Source organism: Eulemur rufifrons, chromosome 7 (genome assembly GCF_041146395.1).
Source record: "Eulemur rufifrons isolate Redbay chromosome 7, OSU_ERuf_1, whole genome shotgun sequence".
NCBI classification, from domain to species: domain Eukaryota; kingdom Metazoa; phylum Chordata; class Mammalia; order Primates; family Lemuridae; genus Eulemur; species Eulemur rufifrons.
Window position 1 is genome coordinate 2,791,899 of NC_090989.1, and position 23,427 is coordinate 2,815,325.

Below are 23,427 nucleotides of genomic sequence, written 5' to 3' on the forward strand. Positions count from 1 at the left end.
CAGCATATTATGGGGGTACAAAAGTTTAGGTTACATATATTGCCCTCCCCCCTCCCCCCGAATCAGAGCTTCAAGCGTGTCCATCCCCTAGACGGTGCATATTGTACTCATTATGTATATATACACCCATCCCCTCCCCCACTGCACATCTGCCTAAATGTGCTCTTAGTTGAAGATCAGTGAAACCAATTTGATGGTGAGTACATGTGGTGCTTATTTTTCCATTTTTGGGATACTTCACTTAGTAGAATGGGTTCCAGCTCTATCCAGGAAAATACAAGAGGCGCTATATCACCATTATTTCTTATAGCTGAGTAGTACTCCATGGTATACATATACCACATTTTATTAACCACTCATGTATTGATGGGCATTTGGGTTGTTTCCACATCTTTGCGATTGTGAATTGTGCTGCTATAAACATTTGAGCGCAGATGTCTTTTTTATAGAATGTCTTTTGTTCTTTTGGGTAGATGCCCAATAATGGGATTGCTGGATCAAATGGTAGGTCTACTTGTATCTGTTTAAGGTATCTCCATATTGCTTTCCACAGAGGTTGCACTAGTTTGCAGTCTCACCAGCAGTGTATGAGTGTTCCTGTGTCTCCGCATCCGCACCAACATTTATTGTTTGGGACTTATTGATAAAGGCCATTCTCACTGGAGTTAAGTGATATCTCTTTGTGGTTTTGATTTGCATTTCTCTGATGATTAGAGATGTTGAGCATTTTTTTCATATGTTTTTTTGGCCATTCTTCTGTCTTCTTTTGAAAAATTTCAATTCATGTCCTTTGCCCACTTTTTGATAGGGTTGTTTGATTTTTTTCTTGCTGATTTTCCTGAGTTCTAAATATATTCTAGTTATCGGTCCTTTATCAGATGTGTAGCCTGCAAAAATTTTTTCCCATTCTGTAGGTTGTCTGTTTGCTCTTGTGACAGTTTTTCTGGCTGTGCAGAAGCTTTTTTATTTAGTCAGGTCCCATTTATTTATTTTTGTTGTTGGTGTGATTGCCTTTGGGGTCTTCTCCATAAATTCTTTGCCTAGGCCAATGTCTATAAGGGTTTTTCCCACATTTTCTTCTAGAGTTCTAATAGTTTCGCACCTTAAATTTAAGTCTCTTATCCATTTGACTTGCTTTATGATCCATATATTATTTAGAAGTGTGTTATTTGATCCAAATATTTGGGGATTTTAAGATGTTTTTCTGTTATTTATTTATTTCTGTTATTTCTCATTTATTCCTATGTGATCACAAAACATAGTTTGAATTCTTTTAAATTTTTTGAGATTTGTTTTGTGGCCCTGACCATGGTCTATCTTGGTGGATGTCCAGTGGGCATTGGAAGGAATGTCTTCTGCTATTGTTGGGTTGAGTGTTTTTTTTAATATAAATATCAGGTCAGGTTGGGTGATATTGTTGTTCAGGTATTCCATATCCTTATTTATTTTTTTTCTTCTGTTTTCAAAATCAGTAATGGACATAAGAATGTAAAGGTTTCCAACTTTAATTTTGAATTATTTGCCCTCGGAGTCCTAGGATGTGTTGCTTTGCGTCTTTTGAAGCTTTATTGTTACATACATACATAATTAAGACTACTGTGTCTTTTGGTGCTTTGACCTCTTTATAATTATGCAATGTCCCTTTTTATCCCTGGTAATATTTCTTGTTCTGATGAAAATATAGGAACTGCAGCCTACTTTTAATTAGTGGTTGCATGGCATAATTGGTATGTTTATACTGTTTTCATTTAATGTAATTATTAAAATATAGAAAGGACTATAGAAATATTGCTAATTTCTTCTTTTCCTCTTTCTTGTCTGATACTGGCTTTAGTATTTTAATATCCCATTTTATCTGCAATATTAGCTTATCCATTTACACTTTAAAAAAATACTTGTTTATAGTATTTGCCCTAGGGTTCACAATATACTCTTTTGTCACATTACAGTCATACATCATTTAACAATGAGGATACACATTCTGAGAAATGCATTATTAGATGATTTTGTGATTGTGGGAACATCTTAGCATGTACTCACACAAACCTAGATGATATAGCCTGCTGTGCACCTAGGCATGTTGCTATACAGGTTTGTAGCCTAGTGGATTTGTGTATCTAAGCAGAGAAACGGTACAGTTAAAATATGGTAGTGTAATCTTACGGGACCACTGTCGTGTATGTGGCCAGTTGTTGACTGAAACATCATTATGCAGCGAGTGCATGCTCACCTTTGAAAAATACCATGCTGCTTCAGGTGTAGTGTACCTTAAAACAGTGTTTTACCATCTGTCAATCATATTTATTTCAAATTCCCTTTCTGATGGGTTGTATCTTTGTCTGGCTATGTTGATTGTCATTTGACAGTGGGCCTTTTGTTTCTCTTGCTCTTTCATTATAATTTTTTATGGAATGTTTGACATTATATGGACGGCAGTAGAGCAGGAGCAACAGACTTTTCTGTAATGGGCCAGATAGGAAATATTTTGAGCTTTTAGGGCCACAAATGATCTCTGTTGGATGTTATTCTTTCTTTTTTTCCTTTAGGAAAATAACCATTTAAAAATGTGCAAACCTCTTTTTGTTTGCAGCCTGTACAGAACAGATCATGGGTTGCATTCGGCCTCCGGGCCATAGTGTATTCTCCTCTGCAGTGGTAGGTAGGTAGGTAGATTTTGCACTTGGGAGTGGCCACGCCTCCTGTTCCGCTGGGCTGTCCATGTGGGAGGTTGAGCTGGATTTGGGTTTTGTTGTTGCTGTGGTTACCTTCCAGTCCCACTGGCTGCAGATTCCTCTGTCCTATCCTGTGCTTAGGCTGAGGGCGGAGTTGCCAGAGTGTCTTTGCCCTTGGCTTTCGGCATTCCCTCTGTGCCTGTGCAGCTCTGTGTCTTGGGCAAGCCTGTACTAGAGAAAGTCTCCCGCCCCTCTCCCAAAGAGGAAGACTCTGGTCTGTGCTCAGGATGGTTCAGCACCTCCCCCAGGCAGAGCAGTTCCTTTCATCCTCCCCCAGCCACAGCGGTCTCCCTTCTTGTTCTGTAGGGAGAAGCCTCTGGTCCCGGCGTGCGGTTGTGGCAGCTCCCACTGAAGGATTCAGTCCACTCCTTCCGTCTTCTTACTTCTTAGCAGGTTTTTTTTTTTTTTTAAATAAATGTACTAAGAAAGAAGTGCTGTTTTTTCCAATTATAGTACCCAATCAAGAAGCAAATTAGTGGCATGTTAAAGGTTCCCAGTAGAGAGAGAGGGTATTAATAAATGGTAAGGAGAGTTGGCTCCGCTCTGGGTAAGGATTATAGCTTTGGGTGCGGCTGTTGTTTTGGCCCAGCTGTTCTTTAGTGGTTGCTAGAGTTAAGCAGGGCTGTCAGGCTCTATAACTCCTGGGTACATTCACGTAGAAAACAAACAATGTGAATATTGTAGCCTGTGACTCAGTGGCCCTGAATAGATGCTGTATCTGTATGTGGTCTCTGAAAGGTTTGCTGTAGTTGGAATGAAAATGAAGTAGTACTTTTTAAAACAGTCTTATAAGTGGACAGAATTATAACAGACATGGAAAGCCCTCATATTTCTAGTTCTGCCTTTTAAAATTACATGATTGTGAGTAATATTTGGATATGATAGTTACTAAATAGACGATTATTGAATTTTGTCGTACTGCTTTTATGATCTAAGCTTTTACATCAAGAAGCTTTGATGTAAAGCTCACTTTGTTTCTGGGTTAGCTCATAGTTTTCTAAACTGTCAAATCTGACATTCGGAATGGCCGAGAACCCTTTGAGGGGCAGGTTCCTGTTGAAAGTTTCATTCTAACTGGAGGGGTCGCCTCTTTCCCCAGACCCAGACGCAGAGGTGTGCCTTCACGTGCTACGGCTCGTCCAGTCCGTGGTTCTGGAGCCAGAAGTCTTCTCCAGGTCGGCTTCTGAGTTCCGGAGCTCCCTGCCCCTGCAGCGCATCCTGGCGATGTCCAAGAGCCGCAACCCTCACCTGCAGACTGCCGCCCAGGAACTCCTGGAAGATCTCCGCGCTCTGGAGCGTGATGTGTAGGTGCGCTCTACCACCTAGGGGTTTGGTGAAAATGCCAGTGTCCCTTCCCCTCCCCAGGTCCATCATTTTGTATTCTAGAACCACCACCATGTGCCATGTGTTAGAGACGGCAAAATGCGATTGACTAGAGATGGACGTAAGTTTATATGTATCCCACATAACTTCCTCATGGAAGTGAAAGTACTTGTGGGTTATCTTTGGTTATCTTTTATACTTGTGGGCTGTTATCTTGCCAAAGGGGAGGCCATAAAAGAATCCATCCTTCTGGAAAGGTCTGTACTGACTGCCAGGAAAAGGGCTTCCTCCAAGTAGTTCCTCACTGTTCAGCAGACTGTCCATGACCTATAGGCTCACCCATAAAAATGGGAGATTAAATAACCACCTACCGCACTGGTCAGCATTTTCCTGAGATACAGTTCTTTAAAAAACCATTCTTTCTCTAGTAATTGTAATTAATCCCTCCAAAATGCAAGTTTACCTTTGTGACCTTTTGGTGAACCTACTATTTCAGATTACGTTGGACATTTTAGTTGTATATTTTTTGTACCTCTTTTATTTTTGAATAAAGAAAATCAGAGAGTTGATGTGTTACAATTGCTTTCTGAAATATAAACTTGTTATTAGGTAGTTGCTCTCCTTTGCGTATTACAGTGCATACACTTGGTTGATAGAAAAAACTTTCCTTATATTGTTCTGGGGCCTTTGGCTATAAACTTAAAAGAACAGGTTTTGTTTTTTTTTTTTTTTTGAGACAGAGTCTCACTCTGTTGCCCAGGCTAGAGTGCCGTGGTGTCAGCCTAGCTCACAGCAACCTCAAACTCCTGGGCTCAGGCTATCCTACTGCCTCAGCCTCCCGAGCAGCTGGGACTATAGGCATGCGCCACCATGCCCGGCTAATTTTATATATATATATATATTTTTAGTTGTCCATATAATTTCTTTCTATTTTTAGTAGAGACGGGGTCTTGCTCTTGCTCAAGCTGGTCTTGAACTCCTGAGCTCAAACGATCCGCCTGCCTCAGCCTCCCAGAGTGCTAGGATTACAGGTGTGAGCCACCGCGCCCGGCTGAAGACCAGTTTTTCTCATAACAAATATTGTGAAAACTGACCTCATAGATGAAAACACACACAGTTGGTTGAGATTCTTTGAGTGATAGTTCCAGCTCCCTTTTTGTGCATGGGTGCGTGTGCATCCCAGGTCCCCGCCGTGTAGGAATATATCTGTTTTGCCTGCATACAGGTCACGCAGTCCAGCTTTTGTTCTGGGCGCCCTGCAGAGAGAAATATGCTTCGTTTCTCCTAGACACCATGATGTGTAGGAGTCAGCGTTGCCATTTAAACCACTCTTTAAAATCGCATTAGAGAACACTCTTTCCTTTTTTGGGGGCTGTTTCCTCCAGTGTGGTGCTGCGCTTTGAGAGAGCGAGTAAGTGCAGCCGCCCCTCCCAGCAGCAGCGCGACATACGTGTATAAGCGGTGTCTGTTGTGCATGGCATTTTAGAATAACTATATTTTTCTTTTATGTGGATTTTTATAGGCAGTGTGCACTTTATGGCTGAGGCTGAATGAGGAGTGTAGAGGAAGGCACAGTTGCTTAGATTTCATGAGCCAACATATTGTGGAGCACTAGCTCATCAGAGCCAGAGGAATGTTGCAAAAGGCAGTTTAAAATTCATGGAGGCAGAAATCAGCCCATCTGTGCTGTGTGGTTCTGTGGGTCCTGATTATTGGCGAATAAAATTGAGGATATTGTGTTTTCATACTTAATCTATCTGGATATCATAGTCTTTTTGGTTGTTATGTTTAATAAGGTAATGGGTGATGAATTAGTGTAATTAGTTTGTGCTGCCTCTAGAACTGTAGGGTTTCTTCCTGCCAAAGATGGGGTCTGTGGTGTGTAGAGATGCGTGAACCTGGGCCAGACCCCTGAGTGTTGTGTGGTCTAGCTAATTAGTAGGTGGATGTGATTAAGAGGGATCAATGTTTTCTCCTGATTTTGAAGTGCCAAGGCGAGCAAGAGTTCTTAGGAAAACTCCTTCAGGAAGAAACATGTTTTGAATGTGTATCAAGGGAAAAGTACGGAAGGTCAGTTTTAAGGAGTGACCCGCCTCTCTAACATTTCTGCTCTTCATGTAAAGGTCAACAGGAAAACATAGGTTCTTTAATTTTTCCACATCTAATGATCTAAAGAAAATCTACTCAGTTAAAAAAAATATTATACATAAAAGCATGTACTTTACGGTGTTTGAGGTCTCTTGTGAATTTTAAAGTCAGAGATAAAAGCAGTAAAATAGTGCATATATGTTGAAATTTAATTTTGACAGAATTCCTCTTGTATTTGTTAAGTTCAGGAAAACTTTTTCTCCTTGGCAGTGTCAGTTTATATGTAAAAGTGTGCAGCCTGGCAGGCCAACAGTCAGACTTCACCTCCTCCCTCTCTGTTTCTCCCAGGTGGGTCAGAGCAGGTCTCCTGCCATCTGCTTGCTCGTTAACCATCTAATCTGCATTCTCTCAAGTCTGAAAAGAGCAAACCCTCGTTAAAGATGCAGAGTCTTTATGGATGGCTTTGGAGACCCGTGTCTCCCTATGGCCTGACTTTGGAATAAGTCTAATGTTACAGAATCCTTCTAGTTCCAGATATTTAGGTAGCCCTGTGTCCTTCATTTATTCTAGAGGATTCTTAACTAAAGTACCAAGATCACAAGTATGGGTCTAGGAGAAAAATCAGACCAAGGCTGGAAGTTAAATCATGGTCAAGGAAGGATTTTAATAAAGGTTGTAAATGTGCCTATTACAATGATTCTGCTGGACCTGCCATTGCCTGTATTGCCATGACATTGATATAAATGGAAAAGGTTGATAAATGCTTTTGCAGACTTGATAATTTTCTGAGAAGTCCTGAAGTTGAAGTTGCCCTTTTTTCTGCCATGGTGTAGATGCTTAGACTGCCTCAGAAGGACTTCCCCACCCAGTGTAGGATCTCAGATATAGAGCCTGGTATAGTGTAGGCCACAGTATAGGAAACAATATCCCGTAGGACAGGATGAGAGCTCAGAAGGTGGCATTAACCTATTGAAAAGTCTTTGGATGCTTTTTGAGTCCAGGCTCAGGTGGGGAGGGCAAGAGACACTGGTACACCTCTGTCTTCACAAACTGTTTCTCTGCTCTGAGAGTATGTATGCACATTTAAATTTCTCTCCAGATGTAGAGTAAGAAATTGGAGTCCTTTGAATGTGTTAGTGCATGCTATAAAATGAAAACTGTTGTTATGATCTTATATCTAACATAAAATTTACCATTTTAACCAATTTTTAAGTGACATTTAAATACATTCTTCATGTTGTGTAATCATTGGTATTGTTTATTTCCAGAACTTTTTCTTCTTCACAAACAGAAATCCTTTACCCATTATATAACTTCCCATTCCCCGTACCATTGTCCCCCAGCCCTGGCATCCTCTATTCTACTTCTGTCTCTGTGAATTTGAATACTCTGGGTACCTCATATAAGTGGAATCATACAATATTTATTTTAGTTCTAGCTTATTTCACTTAGTAATATGTCTGCAAGGTTCATCCTTGCACATGTGTCAGAACTTCATTCGTTTTTATGGCTGTATACTCCATTGTATGTATGAACCACGTTTAGTTTACCCATGCATCTGCTGATGGACCCTTAGGTTGTTTTTACCTTTTGGCTGTTGTGAATAGTGTTGCTATAAACATTGAGGTACAAGTATCTGGTTGAGTCTCTGCTTTCAGTTCTTTTGGGTGTATACCTAGAAGGGAAATTGCTGAATCATGTGGTAGTTCTGTGTTTAACTGTTTGAGGAAGTGCCAGACTTTTCCACAGCAGCTGCACCAGTTTGCATGCCCCCGGCAGCAGCGCTCGGGGCTTCCAGTTCTCCACGTGCTTGCTCACGCTTTTCACTTTTCTGTTTATTGACGGCAGCCACTGATAACTGATGGAAGTGGGATCTCATTGTACTTTTGACCTGCTTTCCCTAATGGCTCATAATGTTGAGCATCTTTTCATGTGCTTTTTGGCCATTTGTCTATCTTCTCTGTATCTTTAATAGTGTTTTAATTTTGTTTTCTTTTTACATTCACTTTAGTACTGTGCTAAGTGTATCTTCTTTGAATAGAGAATTGTCTATTCAAGACCTTTGCCCATTTTTGTATTGGGTTGTTTGCTTTTTGTCATTAAGTTGCAGGTGTTCTCTCTTTATTATAGATATTAACACCTTATCAGGTATATGATTTGCAGACATTAACTCCCATTCTGTGGTTTGTCTTTTCATTCTTTTAATAGTGTCCTTTGATGTGCAGGAGTTTTTAATTTTGATCAAGTCCAGCTTACCTACCTTTTCCTTTGTTGCCTGTGCTTTTGGTGTTGTACCCAAGAAATCATTATCAAATCCATGCTCTTGAAGATTTTCTCTTGGGTTTTTTTTTCCTGAACTTTATAGCTTTATCTCTTCAGTTTAGGTCTTTGATCCATTTTGAAGTAATTTTTATATGTGATATAAGATAAGGGTCCAGTTTTATTCTTTCCCACATGGATATCCAGTCTCCCACTGCCATTTGTTGGATTTTGTAATTGTTATTTGAAACTATTATCTCAGAACTCAAAAATTCACACATACTGTGCTCACCATATTTTAAAATTATTTGGTTTCACAAATAGTCTTTATTGTAAGGATTTTAGATTGTTCCAGTTGAGCTCCTTGAGTTGCTGCCTTTCCCACCATAAATGTGCATTATACTGCCCTTAGAACATACTTAGCAAAAAATGGCTCTCAATTAGAAAAATGACTGCCACTCATATAGTCTGTTATGTTTGTTTAATTGACAAAGGCATAATTGCAGATCAGCTTCTTAGAATAAAAGGTTTTATGCAAAATATTACTATTTCAATGTCCAGGAACAGTCCAAGCAGCAGGAAGAGGTGCAAAGGCCCTGTGAGCACTTGCTTGGTACACATCTGAAGGCAGAAGGTAGTATTTGGGCGTGGGCCACAGGAGACTTACTATTCATTTTGTGTGATGGCAAGTTGTTGGAGGGCTGGGGCAGGTGCAGCATCTGATTTACATTTTAAAATGTAAAAAATAAAAATTAAGTCTGCCTTTAAGGTTATTAGACGGCCACACTGTCCTACTGTAGCCATGGGGACCTCCCCACCCATCACCTCAAATGGCAGTGTGGGAGTTCTCACTGGATGCCGTGCCTACCCAGGTGCTGTACACGTGTGTGGTCCTTCCTGCACAAGGGGCAGTGTGGAGGTGACAGTTCCCTGCCACAGTGGGGGCATGCCACCAGCCCACCCGGGAGGAAGATGCCTCCTAGTGCCACCTGGGCAGCCCGCCTGCCCTCTGTTGCTCCTAGCAGCAGGCGTTTCTTCAGGTCTTGCCTCCTGTCTGTTTTCTTCTTGAATCACCAGCCCTAGAACAGTGGGTCCTCAGTTGTGAGGGAGTTATGGGCCCTTTTGGAATCTGAGAAACCTTCTCTACAAAAAAATGCCTGGAAGCACATATCCACTGTTTCATATGCATGGCATGGCACTTCAGCATTGTCACGATTTCTGTGAAATCGGAACACTTCCAGTGTTAGTGGCAGCCCTGGGGCTGGGCACAGAGCGTTGGCTTCAGGGCCTGCACTTGACTTGTGTCAGCTCACTCAGTCCTCATGGCCACCCCCTGAGGTTGGCATCGCCAGCTTCACTCTGCAGGTGAGGACTCTGGGGCCCCAGTGGCAGAGCTGTAATTTGAATCTGTAGTCACGACGTGGTGTCACCTCTCTTTCCCTGGGTCTGTGTTCTCATCTGGGGTCACTTGCCTCCAGACAGTGTCTGTCCTGCTGCCGGGCACTTGCAGTCTGGTAACTACTGTTGTACCCCCTGGCAGAGGGTCTGCAGCCTCTCAGGCCAGCATGCTCTGTTGCCATCAGCAGGCCCGAGGGGTCCAGAGGGAAGGAAGGCAAGTGGGGGCAGCTCTTCCCATTCTCTCCAGACTGGTGTTTAGACAGCGTGTGTTGATACACACCAGTCTTCTGTGGCTGCCTGATCACATGGTAACATTTAGAAAAATAGGGAGAGACATAGATTAATCATCAGTATTAAAAACATTGATTTTTAAAAGGTTCTGTTCAGTATCTGCAGCAGCTTGTAAAATTAACATTTATTCCTGTCTCAGTGAGCCGCTAGTTCATGGATCGCTACAACCTGTCTTACACTTTGCTTAGAATAATTGACTATTTCTCTCTTTCAGTCCGTCTTTCAGATTCCATAGAGCTGAGACACACCAGAGCAGGAGCAGGGCAGAAGGCCAGCACCCACGCTGCTAGGCTTGGAGATAACAGGGCCTGTCCCCTCAAGGCGCCCCTGCCCTGGGCAGGCCCCTCACAGTTACAGGACGCAGCCCAGGGCTGCCGTGACCGAGGGGAGGGGCTGAGGTATAGGGGCACCCCTGTGAACAGCCAGTGCTTCTGCTCTTTATGGTTCAGCTGGATGCCAATAGATGAGAAATAAAGGGGTGGCTGAAGCTTAGAGGAGATTACCTAAGGGCAGAGTAGAGCGAGCGTAAAGTTCACAAAATATACCTTTTTTCTGGGAGCTAAAGCTGACCCCTTAAGCATCAAAGCTGCTTTTTGAGAGAGCCGTTTTCATGGAAATCCTTAAAAAACTTGTCACACCTTTGCTGCCTTTATACGTTGTGCTTGGAACATTTTACCCTTTTCCATGAACCAGTGTCCTTCCCTCCACCACCCTTAGCCCAGGAAGTACATTTTCCAGAATCCCACTGCTACACTTTGGCATTTGAGCACGCTTCCTCCAATTATGAGAGTAGGAGGCTGTTTCTTGAATTTGGATGAAATTTCTTACCTCTCTGTACCTAAAGGTTCTGTGAAACTGGTCGTAAAGGGAGTGGGGGTGTGTTTGCTGGCTTGTATCTCTATTCCTTAGAAGTAGTTTAGGTTTGGTTCTGAGCGGGTGTCAGGGAGTGAGCACCCAGATGGCCCAGCTGAGCTGTGATCCGGCTGAGAACAGCAGCCTCTGACTGTGTGTGCTGTGTTGGGGGTGTGTTTGTGCGAGTGTACCATGTTTGGTGTGTATGTATGTGCATTGTGTTTGATGTGTATATGTGTGTGCATGATTTTTGGGGCATGTGTATGTGTGTGCTGTCTTTGGGGAGTGTGTGTATGTACCAAGTTTAGGGTGTTTGTGCTGGTTTGGGGTGTGTGTTTGTGCTGTATTTGGGGTGTGTACATTGTGTATTTGGGATATGTGTGGTATTTGTGGTATATGTGCTGTATTTAGTGTGTGTGTTTATGGTGTATGTGTGCTGTATCTGCTGTGTCTGGATGTGTGCTGTATCTGTGTGTGCTGTGTCTGTGTGCTGTGTCTGCATGTGTGCTGTATTTGCTTTGTGCTGTGTGTGTGCTGTATCTGTGTGCTTTGTGGTGTGTGTGTATGCTGTATCTGTGCATGTGTGCTGTATCTGTGCTTTGTGGTGTGTGTATATACTGTATCTGTGTGCTTTGTAGTGTGTATGTGTGCTGTATCTGTGTGCTTTGTGGTGTGTGTATATGCTGTATCTGTGTGCTTTGTAGTGTGTATGTGTGCTGTATCTGTGTGCTTTGTGGTGTATGTGTGTGCTGTATCTTTGTGCTTTGTGGTATGTGTGTGTGTGCTTTGTGGTGTGTGTGTGCTGTATCTGTGTGTGTGTGCTGTATCTGTGTCTGTGTGCTGTATCTATGTGCTTTGTGGTGTGTGTGTGCTGTATCTGTGTCTGTGTGCTGTATCTATGTGCTTTGTGGTGTGTGTGTGCTGTATCTGTGTGTGTGCTGTATCTGTGTGCTTTGTGGTGTGTGTGTGTGCTGTGTCTGTGCGTGTGTGCTGTGTTGGGGGAGGTGGCCGCGCAGGGGACTGAGCCCTTGCTGTTCTGCCATCAAGGCTTCCTGGTCTTCCAGAAGGTGCCTTGAGAGTGGTTCAGGACAGGGTGGGGTCCTTCCTCGTGCCAGCTGCTCCTCGGGAGCCCTGCCTCCATGGCTGTGATTTGCCCTTGGGTGGAAAAGACACCAATGCCCAGGCTGCCTGCAGCCCCCGCTCCCCCCTGGCTGGGCCTCAGCATTCCCTGGGGGCTGCCCTCGCTGCCTGGCGCAACACAACCCAGCAGGGCCCCGGCTCCCTGAGAGCCTTGCCCAGGCTGGGCCCTGCCCTCCGGGCCTCTCAGACGTCTGGGCCGCCCTGACCCTCTCACATGTGCATGGTGGGGGAATCTCCCCATAACCCGACCCCACCCACAAACGCGTTTTGCCTGAATCAAGTGTGGATGCAGTTTGAGTCTTTTTAATGATGTCACTGGCCTGTCGGTGGATGTAGCCACAGGTGTTCTGTGTGTGTGTGTGCGCGTGTGTATGTCTGTGGGTTTCTGTCTCTGTGTGTCTCTGTGTCTCTGTGTGTGCCTGTCTGTACTTGTCTTTGTGTATGTGTATGTCTGTGTTTGTCTCTGTGTGCCTGTGTCTGTGTGTGTCATATCTCCATGTGTGTTGGCGTGTGTCTGTCTCCGTGTGTGTGCGTGCATTGAGGGGCACTGTCATACCTTCCTTCACGTGCTAAACATGCCCTGTGCCTTTAGTCCAGCCAGTTACCTTGTTAAACACCCGTCCCCAATCCTGTGGAATCCTGTTTGGAATTTGGCCGACGGGATAAGATACATACTGAGGTTTTCTAAGAGGGTCGTTGGCCCTTGGCCGTGTGGGCTAGAACTAGGCCTCAGGTGGACATTTGTCCTCCCCTCCACCCTCCTCTGCACCCCACGTCTGAGGGGCTAGAGGGCAGTGTGCCTACAGGGCTCCGATGGGCCCAGAGGATACATTTTATCCTGTGGACTCTGAGTTTCTAGGGCTGTGTTATCGTTTACCTGTGTTTGGCTGCAGACCAGGTATACCTGTGCTCAGACATTTGGTCAGGTCTGTGGAGACTATGACAGGTGACGGAGGCCTCGGAGCCCTGCAAGACAAAGCTCAGATCCTCTGCGTTTTGGAATTGAGCAGCGGTCAGACCCGCGTTTCCCCCTTAAAAACAAACCAGCGCCATATTGACTGGTGGGAGGCCAGCCTGAGGCAGAGACTGCTGGGTTCTGCTGCCAGCTCTGCTCCTGAGGCTTGTCTTGCACCTGAAGCCCCTTCTTTAATCCTGTCTTCTCTGCTGTGCTGGAAAAACAACCCTGTTCTTGGGAAGTTGCCAGAAGAAAAGCTCCATCTTAAGGTAAAAGGAGCTAGAATCACAAGGGGAGTGAACAAAGCCCGCTCCCAGGCCCGGGATCCAGGCTCTGGGCTGAGGGGTTTGGTCTCCGAGGCCTGCTGACCAGCCCCCGCTCCCTCTGCGCCCGCCCGTTCAGGTGCAGGGCGCTGTCTTACCCTCCATTGACGTCATCAGCACGAGAGACTTAGAGCAAGGAACAAAACTGCCTGTACTCTCCGTGACTCCTGATGCTATCGTCTTGTAGGAAACCCTGAATGAGGTCTGGGCAGGTGAAAAGCCTTCCTGTTTGTCCTCTCAATTAGTCACACTTGATTCTGGGCCAGGCCGTCTGCTCTGATGTTAATCCCCAGGCTGGGAGGGCGAGCTGCAGCCTGTGGGGCTTGCGCAACCTGCACTCCAGGTTGCGGGGCGGCTTCTCCTCCTGTGCTTGGCAACCCCTGCCCTTCCTCAGCACCCACTTTCTCGTTCCTGAGTCCTTCCAAACATTCTGGGTGGGGCTGTCCTTTGCGCTGCTGGGGAGAGGCAGCCGTCACCTCAGGGAAGTGCGAGAGCTCCTGTGCTGGGGGCCTTGGCCTCCTTCCTGGGGGCTGCTGCTGGGGCTGGGGCTCCCGCTCCCTCTGCATGTGCCTGCGGGTGGGGTCAGAGCTCCGCTTTCCTCACCCGGAGCAGGAGCGGGCTGAGCTTCTCTGCTGCAGCAGCGGCCGCCACCCACAGACAGAACAGGCAGCACAACATTTGTGCTTAGGGGTTTTCCGGGACTAATGGTTGTGCCCCCAAGAATGGCAGGCAAACCAAGGTTCAAGTTATTTCTGTTCCTTACAAATCTGCATGTAATATGCTATCTTTCAGAGGGAACTGATTAAATTATTTATTGTACCAGTCTCTGAACAATGCGCTGCACAAAATAGTAGAGCATTTCTTGTGGCTCCCAGACCTGTACCTGCTGTTGGGGCCAGGCCACGCCACAGTTCCCAGCCCCTCTGGACACCACAGCTGTCCCCAGGTGCTCCTGCTCAGGACCCGGCCTTCTCAGAGGGCAGAAGCAGCTTGCTCTTGCCACACTGGTGTGTGTCCGGAAGCCCTGTCCTGACCAACTCTGTGCAGCATGGCAGGGGGTGTGGGTTTGCACCCTCATCACAGAGGGGGAGAGCATGTTCCATGTGACTTAGGGTTCCACGAGCCCCTTCTCCGTCCAGATGTGACGGTTTTTCATACTTAGAAAATCACTGGCCTCTCAGAGCAGCATGATGGGAAGAGGCAGGGCTGTGTCACAGAGCTGAAGTCATGAGTTATGATCGAAAACAGCTTTCACTTTTGACCTTGGAACATGTGACATGTTTTTTTGCCTAAGTTTTCACCTTTTTCCCTGAGTGCATTTAGTTTGAGCCCCTGTTAAAATCTGTCTGCATTTCCTTACCCAACCCTGAGAGAGCTGGGGAGTGGAACTCCAGCCAGGGACCTAGATGTTCTTGCAGATGGTGCACACCGAAGGTAGATCTTGCCACCAGGGCGAACCTGTCCTGATGCAGGGTCCCCAGAGAGCCTGGATGGAGCAGCTGTCCCTCCCACAGGGCACCAGGTGCCCCCTGCCCCTCAGGCCTGCTCCTGCAGTGTGGACTTGTCTGAGAGTTCACCTGGAGCTCCGCGGCTGCGTGATGCCTCCTGAGGCTGTTCATTGGCTGTCCCGGCCATCCTTGGTCCTTTAGAGATTGTCCATTGGGTGACAGCCTGGCAGGGGTTTTGCAGTCTGGCCCGGCACCCCAAGAGCTTTGAGCCCCAGCATCTTTCTCTGTATGACTCTGAGCAGCCCTGTCTCCTGTGGGGCGATGGGTCTAAGTCCTGGGCACCTCTTGTGCCCCTCACTCTGGACCTATCCTTCACTAGCCATTGCTGTGCGCGGCATGGCCCCTTCTGGGCTTCTCACTCGGGGCAGGGGGGATGCCAAGACCCCCACAGGTAGGGTGTGTGCTCCCTACTGTCTGCCTTGGGGGGCAGATGAGCTGCCTTCTCCCTAGCTCTTCAGAGTGTCCTGGGGATAGAGCCTCAGTTGTCCATGGAGGCGATCAACTTAAGAACGCACCTTTGGGAGCTGGTTCTCTCCTCCCTGGTCCCTGGCCTCTCGTCTTCCTAGGGATTTCTCTTAAAAACACCACAGAGCTTCCTGCATAGGAGCTCTGCCTCGGGCTCTGCTCTGGAGGAACCCAGGTGGTCCAGGAGAAAGTCCTCCTACGTTCCTGCCCTAGTGCAGATCAACGTGTGTGTTCCTGATAGGACAAAGCATGGATGAGTAAGAATGTGCACAGACCAGTGTGTGAATACATCAGCGACCCGGCTCTGAGAGCTCTTCCTTCTACGCCTCGGGCTCCCCAAAATGCTGGGGACAGTGAATGTGACAAACATATCAGGACCTCTGTGCTTTGGCCCGGGGTCAGACCCTGGAGATTGAGGGATTCAAAAATCAGCCATTAAAACCTGCAGCAGATGTTTGCTAAGAGCTTAGTGTGTATGCACACCACGCTTGGTGCGTTGTCCGAATGAGCTCATGTAAGCCTCTCCTAAACTTTCTGGGCAAATGCTCAACTTGTCAATTACTATAATTTTATAGAAGAAAGAACTGAGGTTTTGAGGTTAAGTTCTAGAAAGAGTGAGCTGGGATTTGAATCAGACATTTGGATGGTAGATCCTTGTCATAATGGAAGGATTTTGGGGGTTTGGAAGGAACACAGGTGAGGAGGGGGAGACCTCTGGCAGGAAGGGGGTCCGTTAGTCAGGGTGGTGTCCGAGCTAGACCCTGAAGGACGTACAGGGCTCTGCCAAGGAGCCAGAGCCGGCTGGGGTGGGAAGACGGGATTTGGGCAGAGGGACAGGATGTGTCCTCAGGTGTCACTTGGAGGGGGGCAGGGCCAGCAGGTTGGGAGGGCCCCTTGTGGCCTCCTGGTTTCCATGGTTTCTGTACCTCATGCCCCCACCAGGGCTGATAAGCACCATGCCCAGTAAATGTTGCTGACCTCAAGTGAAGGCCACTTGCCAGGAGGACAGAAAGTTCTAGAGGGAGGCCGTCCCCGAGGGAAGTTGAGGAAACAAGAGGATGCCCTGCGCTGGGCTTGGTGTTTGGTCTTGTTCTGGCGCGGTCTGGTTTTTCTTTCCTTTCCTGTCTTTTTAAAACGTCTGAGCTACATTTTAAACGAATGTCCCGATCAGCTGCTCTGCTGAGGCTTCCTTTTCCGGGAAGTGGTCAGGCCTCCACTGGTCACCCAGTGTGGTGACTCGCCGCGCTGCAGGCATAATTGTGTGGTTCTGGGTTGTCAGGCCAGAAAGGGGAGAAGAGCGAGGTCCCTGAGTTCTCTCCAGAAATTCCAGGTCACCTGGACCAACTGCCCGGTCCCGTGCCTCTCTCGTGTTGCCACCTGGGAAGCAGGTGCCATCGCACTCTGACAGGGTTAATGTGGCCTGGAGGACAGAAACAGGCACACAGTTGCCTTCTTTCTTGGCAAAAAATCACCATGGCATGAACACGTTTTAAGTCCACACAGCTGGGTGAAAAGGGGCCGGCGGCCCTGGGCCTGTGTGGGGAGACTGGCTGGAGGTGGGGCGAGGCCTTTTAGGAGAGGTGGGCAGAGCACGCCAGCCCTGGGGGGACTGGGTCTGGCAGAGCCTGTGGGGTGGGGGCAGCTTGACTCAGAGGGCAGACCTCCCTGGTGGTGGAATATTCTGGCATCACACTGTGCGTCTCCTGCTGCCCTTGGACAAGCTGCACCTGGGCTCTGCCCCTTCCTGGAGACTGGCCACACACCTGCAGCTCCCGAGACCAAACGTCCCCAAGGCCTGCGCTTCCTAGAAAGCGTGTCACTAGAACTTTTCTGAAGCCCGATCCCTTCTTAGGAAATAGGTGGGAGGGCTGAGTGTGGATCTGCATAAACATCGGCTTGATACAAGCATCGGTTTTCGTATCAAGGATTACAGACCCAACCAAGTTGGTGACGAAGGGTTATTGCAACATTTTGGGGCACTTGCTTCTCCCCCACATCCCAACCTCCCTCCACTCACGGTCACTAATCCAGATATGCCCTGGCGCTGGGGGCCAGGGAAAGACCTCTGAGCTGCAGGAGGCCAAGGGAGGCCCCCGGAGGGGCCCAAGTTGGGGTCCTGCCCTGGGCCATCTGGAGAGGGATGAGAGGAGCACGGTGGGGAGCGGGACCCTGGACGGGCTCCAGGACCCACTGCAGGAGGCTCCGGGGTGCTGGGGGAGGTGCCCGGTGCTCGGTGGGGGTGGCTGTGAGCATGTGTGAGTGTGCGTGTGCGTGTGTGTGGACTGGAATTCCGCAGGGAGGCAGAGCTTGCACTGACAGACCCCCTCACTCGGAGCCTTCTCTTCAGACACAGTGTCGCGTGGTTCTCTGAAACGGGGTCTGTTGTCTGCGGCCATACCACCTCAAATGTGCCCAGTCTCATTTGAAATGGGCCTGTGCCTCTCGCTGTGCCCTGCGTGCTCTTGAGGGGGAGCTCCTCTGGGCTGCTTGCCCTGTTCATGGACACGGCACTTTCCCCGGAGTGGTGGCAGCTCAGTGAGGAAGAGCCCAGCTGCCCCCACCTGATCAGCTGCTCTTGTCGCCTCAGTCGTCCAGTGCTGGTTTCCAGGCAGCCTGAACTAGTCCTGGTGGCCCTTCCAGACCACCCAGTCCCTGGGCCTTATCCTCCCTCTGGAAGACCCCCTGCCCCCCGTTTCCTACCTTCCACTCACTGGCCCCAGGACCCCACCCCGGCAAGTTGGCACCATACTCAGACTCGCCTTGTGGCACAGCAGCCCCCTGTGCCTCACCCTGGCCAGCCCCCTTCCCCGCTGGGAGACTTCCATTGTGTGAGCAAGTTAGTCACCCCCTCATGGATACCCCAGCATCCTGCCTGCGCCCCACAGTCAGGCTTGCTGGCAGCGCCGGCCCTGGTGCAGCTCAGTCCTGCCCCTCCTGGGCTGCCCCGAGCCACTGCACCACGCTGGGGACAGCCGCCCCGTGTCACAAAACATCGGTGATGCATCCCCCGTCAGCCCCTTTCCTGCTCCCCAGATCCCTGTGCTCTTCCCCCACCCCTGCCTCCCTTGACACTCGGAGGCACCTGGACCGCAGTTCCCCCTCAGCCAGCAAAGGGGGATAATTTCCTTTGCTTGGTCACTTTAGATGTTAACCACATCTACCAAATGCCCCTCCTGGCAACACCCAGAGTGGTGTTTGGTTGGCCAAGGGGGTTCTGCATCGGGCCGTGTGGACCCATGACCGGGACCATCACAGAGGCCAAAGCCACTGGTTTTCTCCTGCAGCCTCCATCCTGCCAAGCCCCTGTCTTTCCACGCCTGGCCGTTCTCCTCCTAGCAGGCAGTTGGATGTCTTAAAAACATGAATCAGACCATATGATTCTTCTGTGGCACCTGGAGCCAGGTGTGCGAAGCCGCACGTCCACGTCTGAGCCCACCACTCCCGTGCTCTGACCGCCGCCCGGGCCAGCTGGCGCGGCTGGGCTGATTGTTGGGTTTTCCCTCCTCACCGCGTGTCCCAGCCCTAGGACAGCGTCTGGCACGCGGTCGACAGGCGGTGAATGAACAGGCAAATGGACACGTGCCTGGTGGGCAGATCACCTACCCTCAGGCTTCTTGCCGACCAGGAGCTGTCTGTCAGCTCCCTGTAGTTTCCCCCGTCTGGAGCTGTGTTCGGGCGGTAGCAGGGACAGAGTGGAGAGCTGAGGGAGGGAGGTTCTGACCCACATGTTTGCTAAGGGGTCGGAGTCGCGTGGACTGAGCCAGACCCACCCTGGCTCCTCTCTCTGCCGTTGGAACCTCACCTGACCCCACACATTTCTGCCCTTGTGTTTTGTACCCACCCTGTGGACTTTCCAGAAAAGGCTGGTAAAGCATCCCCCCACGGACAGCCCCTTCCCAGGCTGCTCCTCGCCTGTGCCGACCGCCGAGCTGGTGCCGGCTCTGCCTGCCTTGCAGGGCCGCGGATGAAGAGCCCCACGGGAGTTGGATGCGCTTCTTTGTGAATGGCTCTTCCTGCCTCCTTCCTGTGGGCTCCATGTGTTCTCCGGTCCCGTGTGAAGACACCTCCCGAGGCTCAGCAGAGCCGCAGCAGGTGGTGTTTGGTGCCAGAAGGGACTCCTATCTGCGGCAGCGGCCAGCAGATCTTAAACTGCGTCCTGCACTGTGTCCGTAAACATTAGATTCTGAAGATGCTAACGGACCTTGCAGATTGGGTGGTCCCCAGGCTTGCCGAGCCTCAAAGCCCTGTTGCACCTCAGAGAGTCACAGCAGGTGCCAAGTACGGCTCCGAGAAACCCCGTCGAGACACAGCTTGTCCCAGGCCTGTCTGACCACAGAGCTGCCCCCCTGCCCGTCCCCTGCTGTTCTGTGGGATGGGAATCGCTGATCTGGGCCAGACCTTCAATTTACGGGAGATTTAAAGAAAAGCGAGGCCCAGATGGCTCAGGGACTCTCAGAGGCTCATAGAAAAGTCGAGAGTGACTTGGGGCCGGGCCTGTGCCGGCTGGGGCCGTGCGCGGTGGTGAGGAGGGTGTGCGCGGGCGGCTGTGCAGCCTCTGCGGGGGTCACACCAGCACGTGTGGGGAGGGGCGGCAGGCGGCAAGCCCTTGTGCCCGGGGGCAGTGCTGGCCTGAAAGGGACGGTGTGACATGGGGCCCTGGGTCTCAGACTCACTGAGAGGAGGAGAGGAACTGGCAGCTCATCCCGTCTCCTGTTCCGGGAGAGGTCTCACCATTCGCAGTTCTCGGCACGGGTGGAAGAACGCTTTTGTCTAACGGCTGCCCAGTGGTCCCGGTTGGGTCTTCTGGAGTTGCAGGGCCGATTTTGTTCCCTCTCAGACTTGGCAGATTTTCTAGTATTTGGTAGGTGTTGTCCTGTCTCTTCCACACCAACAGCAAGACCCTTCTCAGAAGACACCAAGGAAGAAGGCCCCGGAAGGGTGACTTTAAAGATAATTGCTTGATGCTGGGTGTGCTGTCCCTGAGCCCCAGGGCTCTGCCTGGCCAGCAGGGCGGGGGGGTCCAGCCGATAGAAACGTCTGCAGGAGCCCGGCCTCCCCAGGCCAGCTCCCTTCTCAGACAGCCATGAGCAGCTGCCTCTCGCAGCCCCCGGCGCCTCTAGGCTGGGCAGAGAGGAGAGGACCCCGGGGGACTTGCCCCTCGAGGTTGGCACTGGTGGTCTTCTCTGCATGTGCGCACGAGTACACGTGCTGGGCAGGACGCAGGGCCTCTGTCCCCTTCCTTCTGCTGGGACTGCTGTTGCCACAAACTCCCAACCTTCTCTGGGTTTCTCCAAACTGAACCCACACAAGGGTCTCCTCTGGAGCACACACCCAGAAGGATGGTCGTGAGGGAGATGCGAGGCAAGGCCCTGGCTTTGCTGGGAAGTGATACGGAACGCTGACCCCGAGACCTCAGGGTCAGAGCAGCGACTCCCTGTTCACGGGGGGCGTGGCCTGCTGGGCTCCCCTGTTCACGGGGGGCGTGGCCTGCCGGGCTCCCCTGTTCACGGGGGCCGTGGCCTGCCGGGCTCCCCTGTTCACGGGGGGCCTGGCCGGGAAGCTTGAGAGCCTCAAGAGTCTAGTTCACTGGGAGGCCGAGGCGGGTGGATCGCTCGAGGTCAGGAGTTCGAGACCAGCCTGAGCAAGAGTGAGACCCCGTCTCTACTAAAAATAGAAAGAAATTATATGGACAACTAAAATATATATATAGAAAAAATTAGCCGGGCATGGTGGCGCATGCCTGTAGTCCCAGCTACTCGGGAGGCTGAGGCAGTAGGATCGCTTAAGCCCAGGAGTTTGAGGTTGCTGTGAGCTAGACTGACGCCACGGCACTCACTCTAGCCCGGGCAACAGAGTGAGACTCTGTCTCAAAAAAAAAAAAAGAGTCTAGTTCAGCCTCTGGTGAGACCAGAGCGGGATGGGCGGCTCTTCCAGGGGCACTGCTCACCCGTGGGTGGGAAGGAGGGGAAAGAAGCCTGGGAGATGCCCCCCGTCCTAGCAGGGTCCCACCAGCTACCCACGTACCATGGCAGGGCCAAGACATTCCCTGAGATCAGGAAGCTGATTTGAGCGTTTTAAGTGCTTCAGCCTTACGGAGTGGGTCAGTGTTTAGCGCATTAACCGCCCTGTGAGTTGTATTAAACTCACGCTACTTTTGAGCCTGGGGCCTTGTGAAGTGCATGGAACTCACACGTCTCTTCCACTTCGTGAGAACTATTTTTCAAGTTACATGTAACTCATGCACAGAAAACAACAAAAAATAACAAATTTTTCATTAAATTAGAAAGGATCGTTTTGTTTTCAAAGTTTTTATGCTATTTTTGTAGTAAAACACCATGGCCCCAAGGAAAAAGAATTTCTGTCTAGTGTGGCAGTCGGTGTGTTAATCACTGAGCCTCGTCATACTTTTCGAGGGGGCCGCGAAGAAGGAAGTGAGTCAACAGGAATGTGGCTGCGGCAGCAGCTGAGCGTGGCGTCCAGAGGACACTGCCGCCTTCCTCCTGCGTGTGTGCCTGTGTCTGCTGCCGGTGGGGTGGTGGGAGACGCTGCCGCAGAGGAAGCTGTCGGCACACTTGCCAGATGCTCATTAGGAGCAAGGAGGCGACGCAGGTTCAGTTGTGTTTGGAAATCTTCCTCTTGGCACTCAGGTACGACGCTGCGTCTGAGAACGGGAACTCAGGGCGAGAGGCAGAGTGGGGGACCTCCTGACGCCCCAGGTTTCCAACACTGTCTATGCAGCATGGCCTCCCCGCCGGGGCTCCTGGGAGCCTTTCCTGTCCCGGGCGTGACTGTGAATTCCTTTCTGGGTAATCCGCCAGTGGAAGGGTGACGTCTGCCCTCTGCACAGACCTCCAGCCTCAAGGGTGAAGGTGTCTTGTGGTGAGCGTGGAGGCAGCTCCCAGGCAGTGGGGGACGGTCCCTCGTGGGCCAGGCCGTAGAGCCCAGTGTGAAAGCGCAGAGCAGACGCCTTACCGCAGGGCACCGACAGCAAAGAGCCAAGCCGGGAGCCGGCACGGTGGTGCAGCTTAACCCCAGCACTCTGGGAGGCCGAGGCAGGGGGACCGCTTGAGCCCAAGAGTTCGAGACCAGCCTGGGCAACAGAGTGAGACACCATGTCCAGAAAAAAAGCCAAGCCAAGTGACTGCTCCGTCAGCTTTGTGGTTCACAGAGCTCTGTTTCCCCATCTGTGGGGTCTTGGGGCCGTCGAGAGGGATTCCTGAACCTCACTTTTGGGGGGGACAGTCTTCCCTTTACCAGCTCGAGCACCTTAGCTTGGGGTCAGCTGTTACCTGGGGAGGGTCACTTGGACTGCAGTGAGGGCGCAGGGTCCTCGATACAGCTCCCCAGGCCGCATCCGCCTCAGCCCCACAGCACCCAAGCAGGCCGGCCTGGGCGCCGTCACCTGGGTCTGTGTCATGTGTTTTGTAGCCGTCTTGTGAGTCTGCGTCAGGGTGTGTGTGCTCACACCGGCACGGGTGTGTCTGCACACCTGAGTTCGTGGTCAGAGCCCCTGTTGCTTTCACCCGTGGGATTCAGCCAGGACGGTGGATTCCGAGGACTGCCTTGCTGGGAGGGTGTCACACACGGCCTGACTCTGAGAGCCACCCGGGGCCTGGCATTTTCTGGGTGGAGAACAGTGGTGTGGCCCATCTCCCTGTGGGGGGCAGGCGCCTCTCGTGCCCCCCTGTCTAAGACCCTCCTCCATCTTCCCTCCCTGGCGGGGAGCCCGCCTGCTGGGTGCCACACTCCAGGGTTTGACAGCATCGTCTTTGCTGAAGAGGAAGAAAAGGCCACCAAGGACACTGCTGGTGGGTCACCCGGCTGCGTGGGTACCACACGCATTTGTGCCACCTTCGTGAGTGCACGAGTGTCCGCTGCCCCTGGCGTCGCTGCCAGAGCCAGCCCCACAGCGGGACGAGAGGACACGCAGAGCCTGCCTAGCGCAGCTGGAGACACCCAGGGGAGGCGCGTGCCTGCGGGCGTCGGCTCCCTCTGTGTCTTGGGGCAGAGGCGGGAGGGTCTGTCCTAACCTGCTGAGAGTCTGCGGGGGCTGCTGGCACAAAGCACCGCAGCTGGGGCGGCTCACACAGCCG

The 23,427-nt window shown here is 50.3% G+C and overlaps 1 protein-coding gene across 1 annotated transcript in view; it reads left to right on the forward strand.

Moving 5' to 3' along the window:
* Positions 1 to 4,632, forward strand: part of HSF2BP (heat shock transcription factor 2 binding protein) — a 108,570-nt gene extending 103,938 nt beyond the window's left edge. The window contains exon 9 of the mRNA XM_069472242.1: positions 3,832 to 4,632. Coding sequence (XP_069328343.1) covers positions 3,832 to 4,040 — 209 coding nt within the window. The 3' untranslated portion in view covers positions 4,041 to 4,632. The remainder of the gene's footprint in view (positions 1 to 3,831) is intronic.
* The last annotated feature ends 18,795 nt before the right edge of the window (positions 4,633 to 23,427 follow it).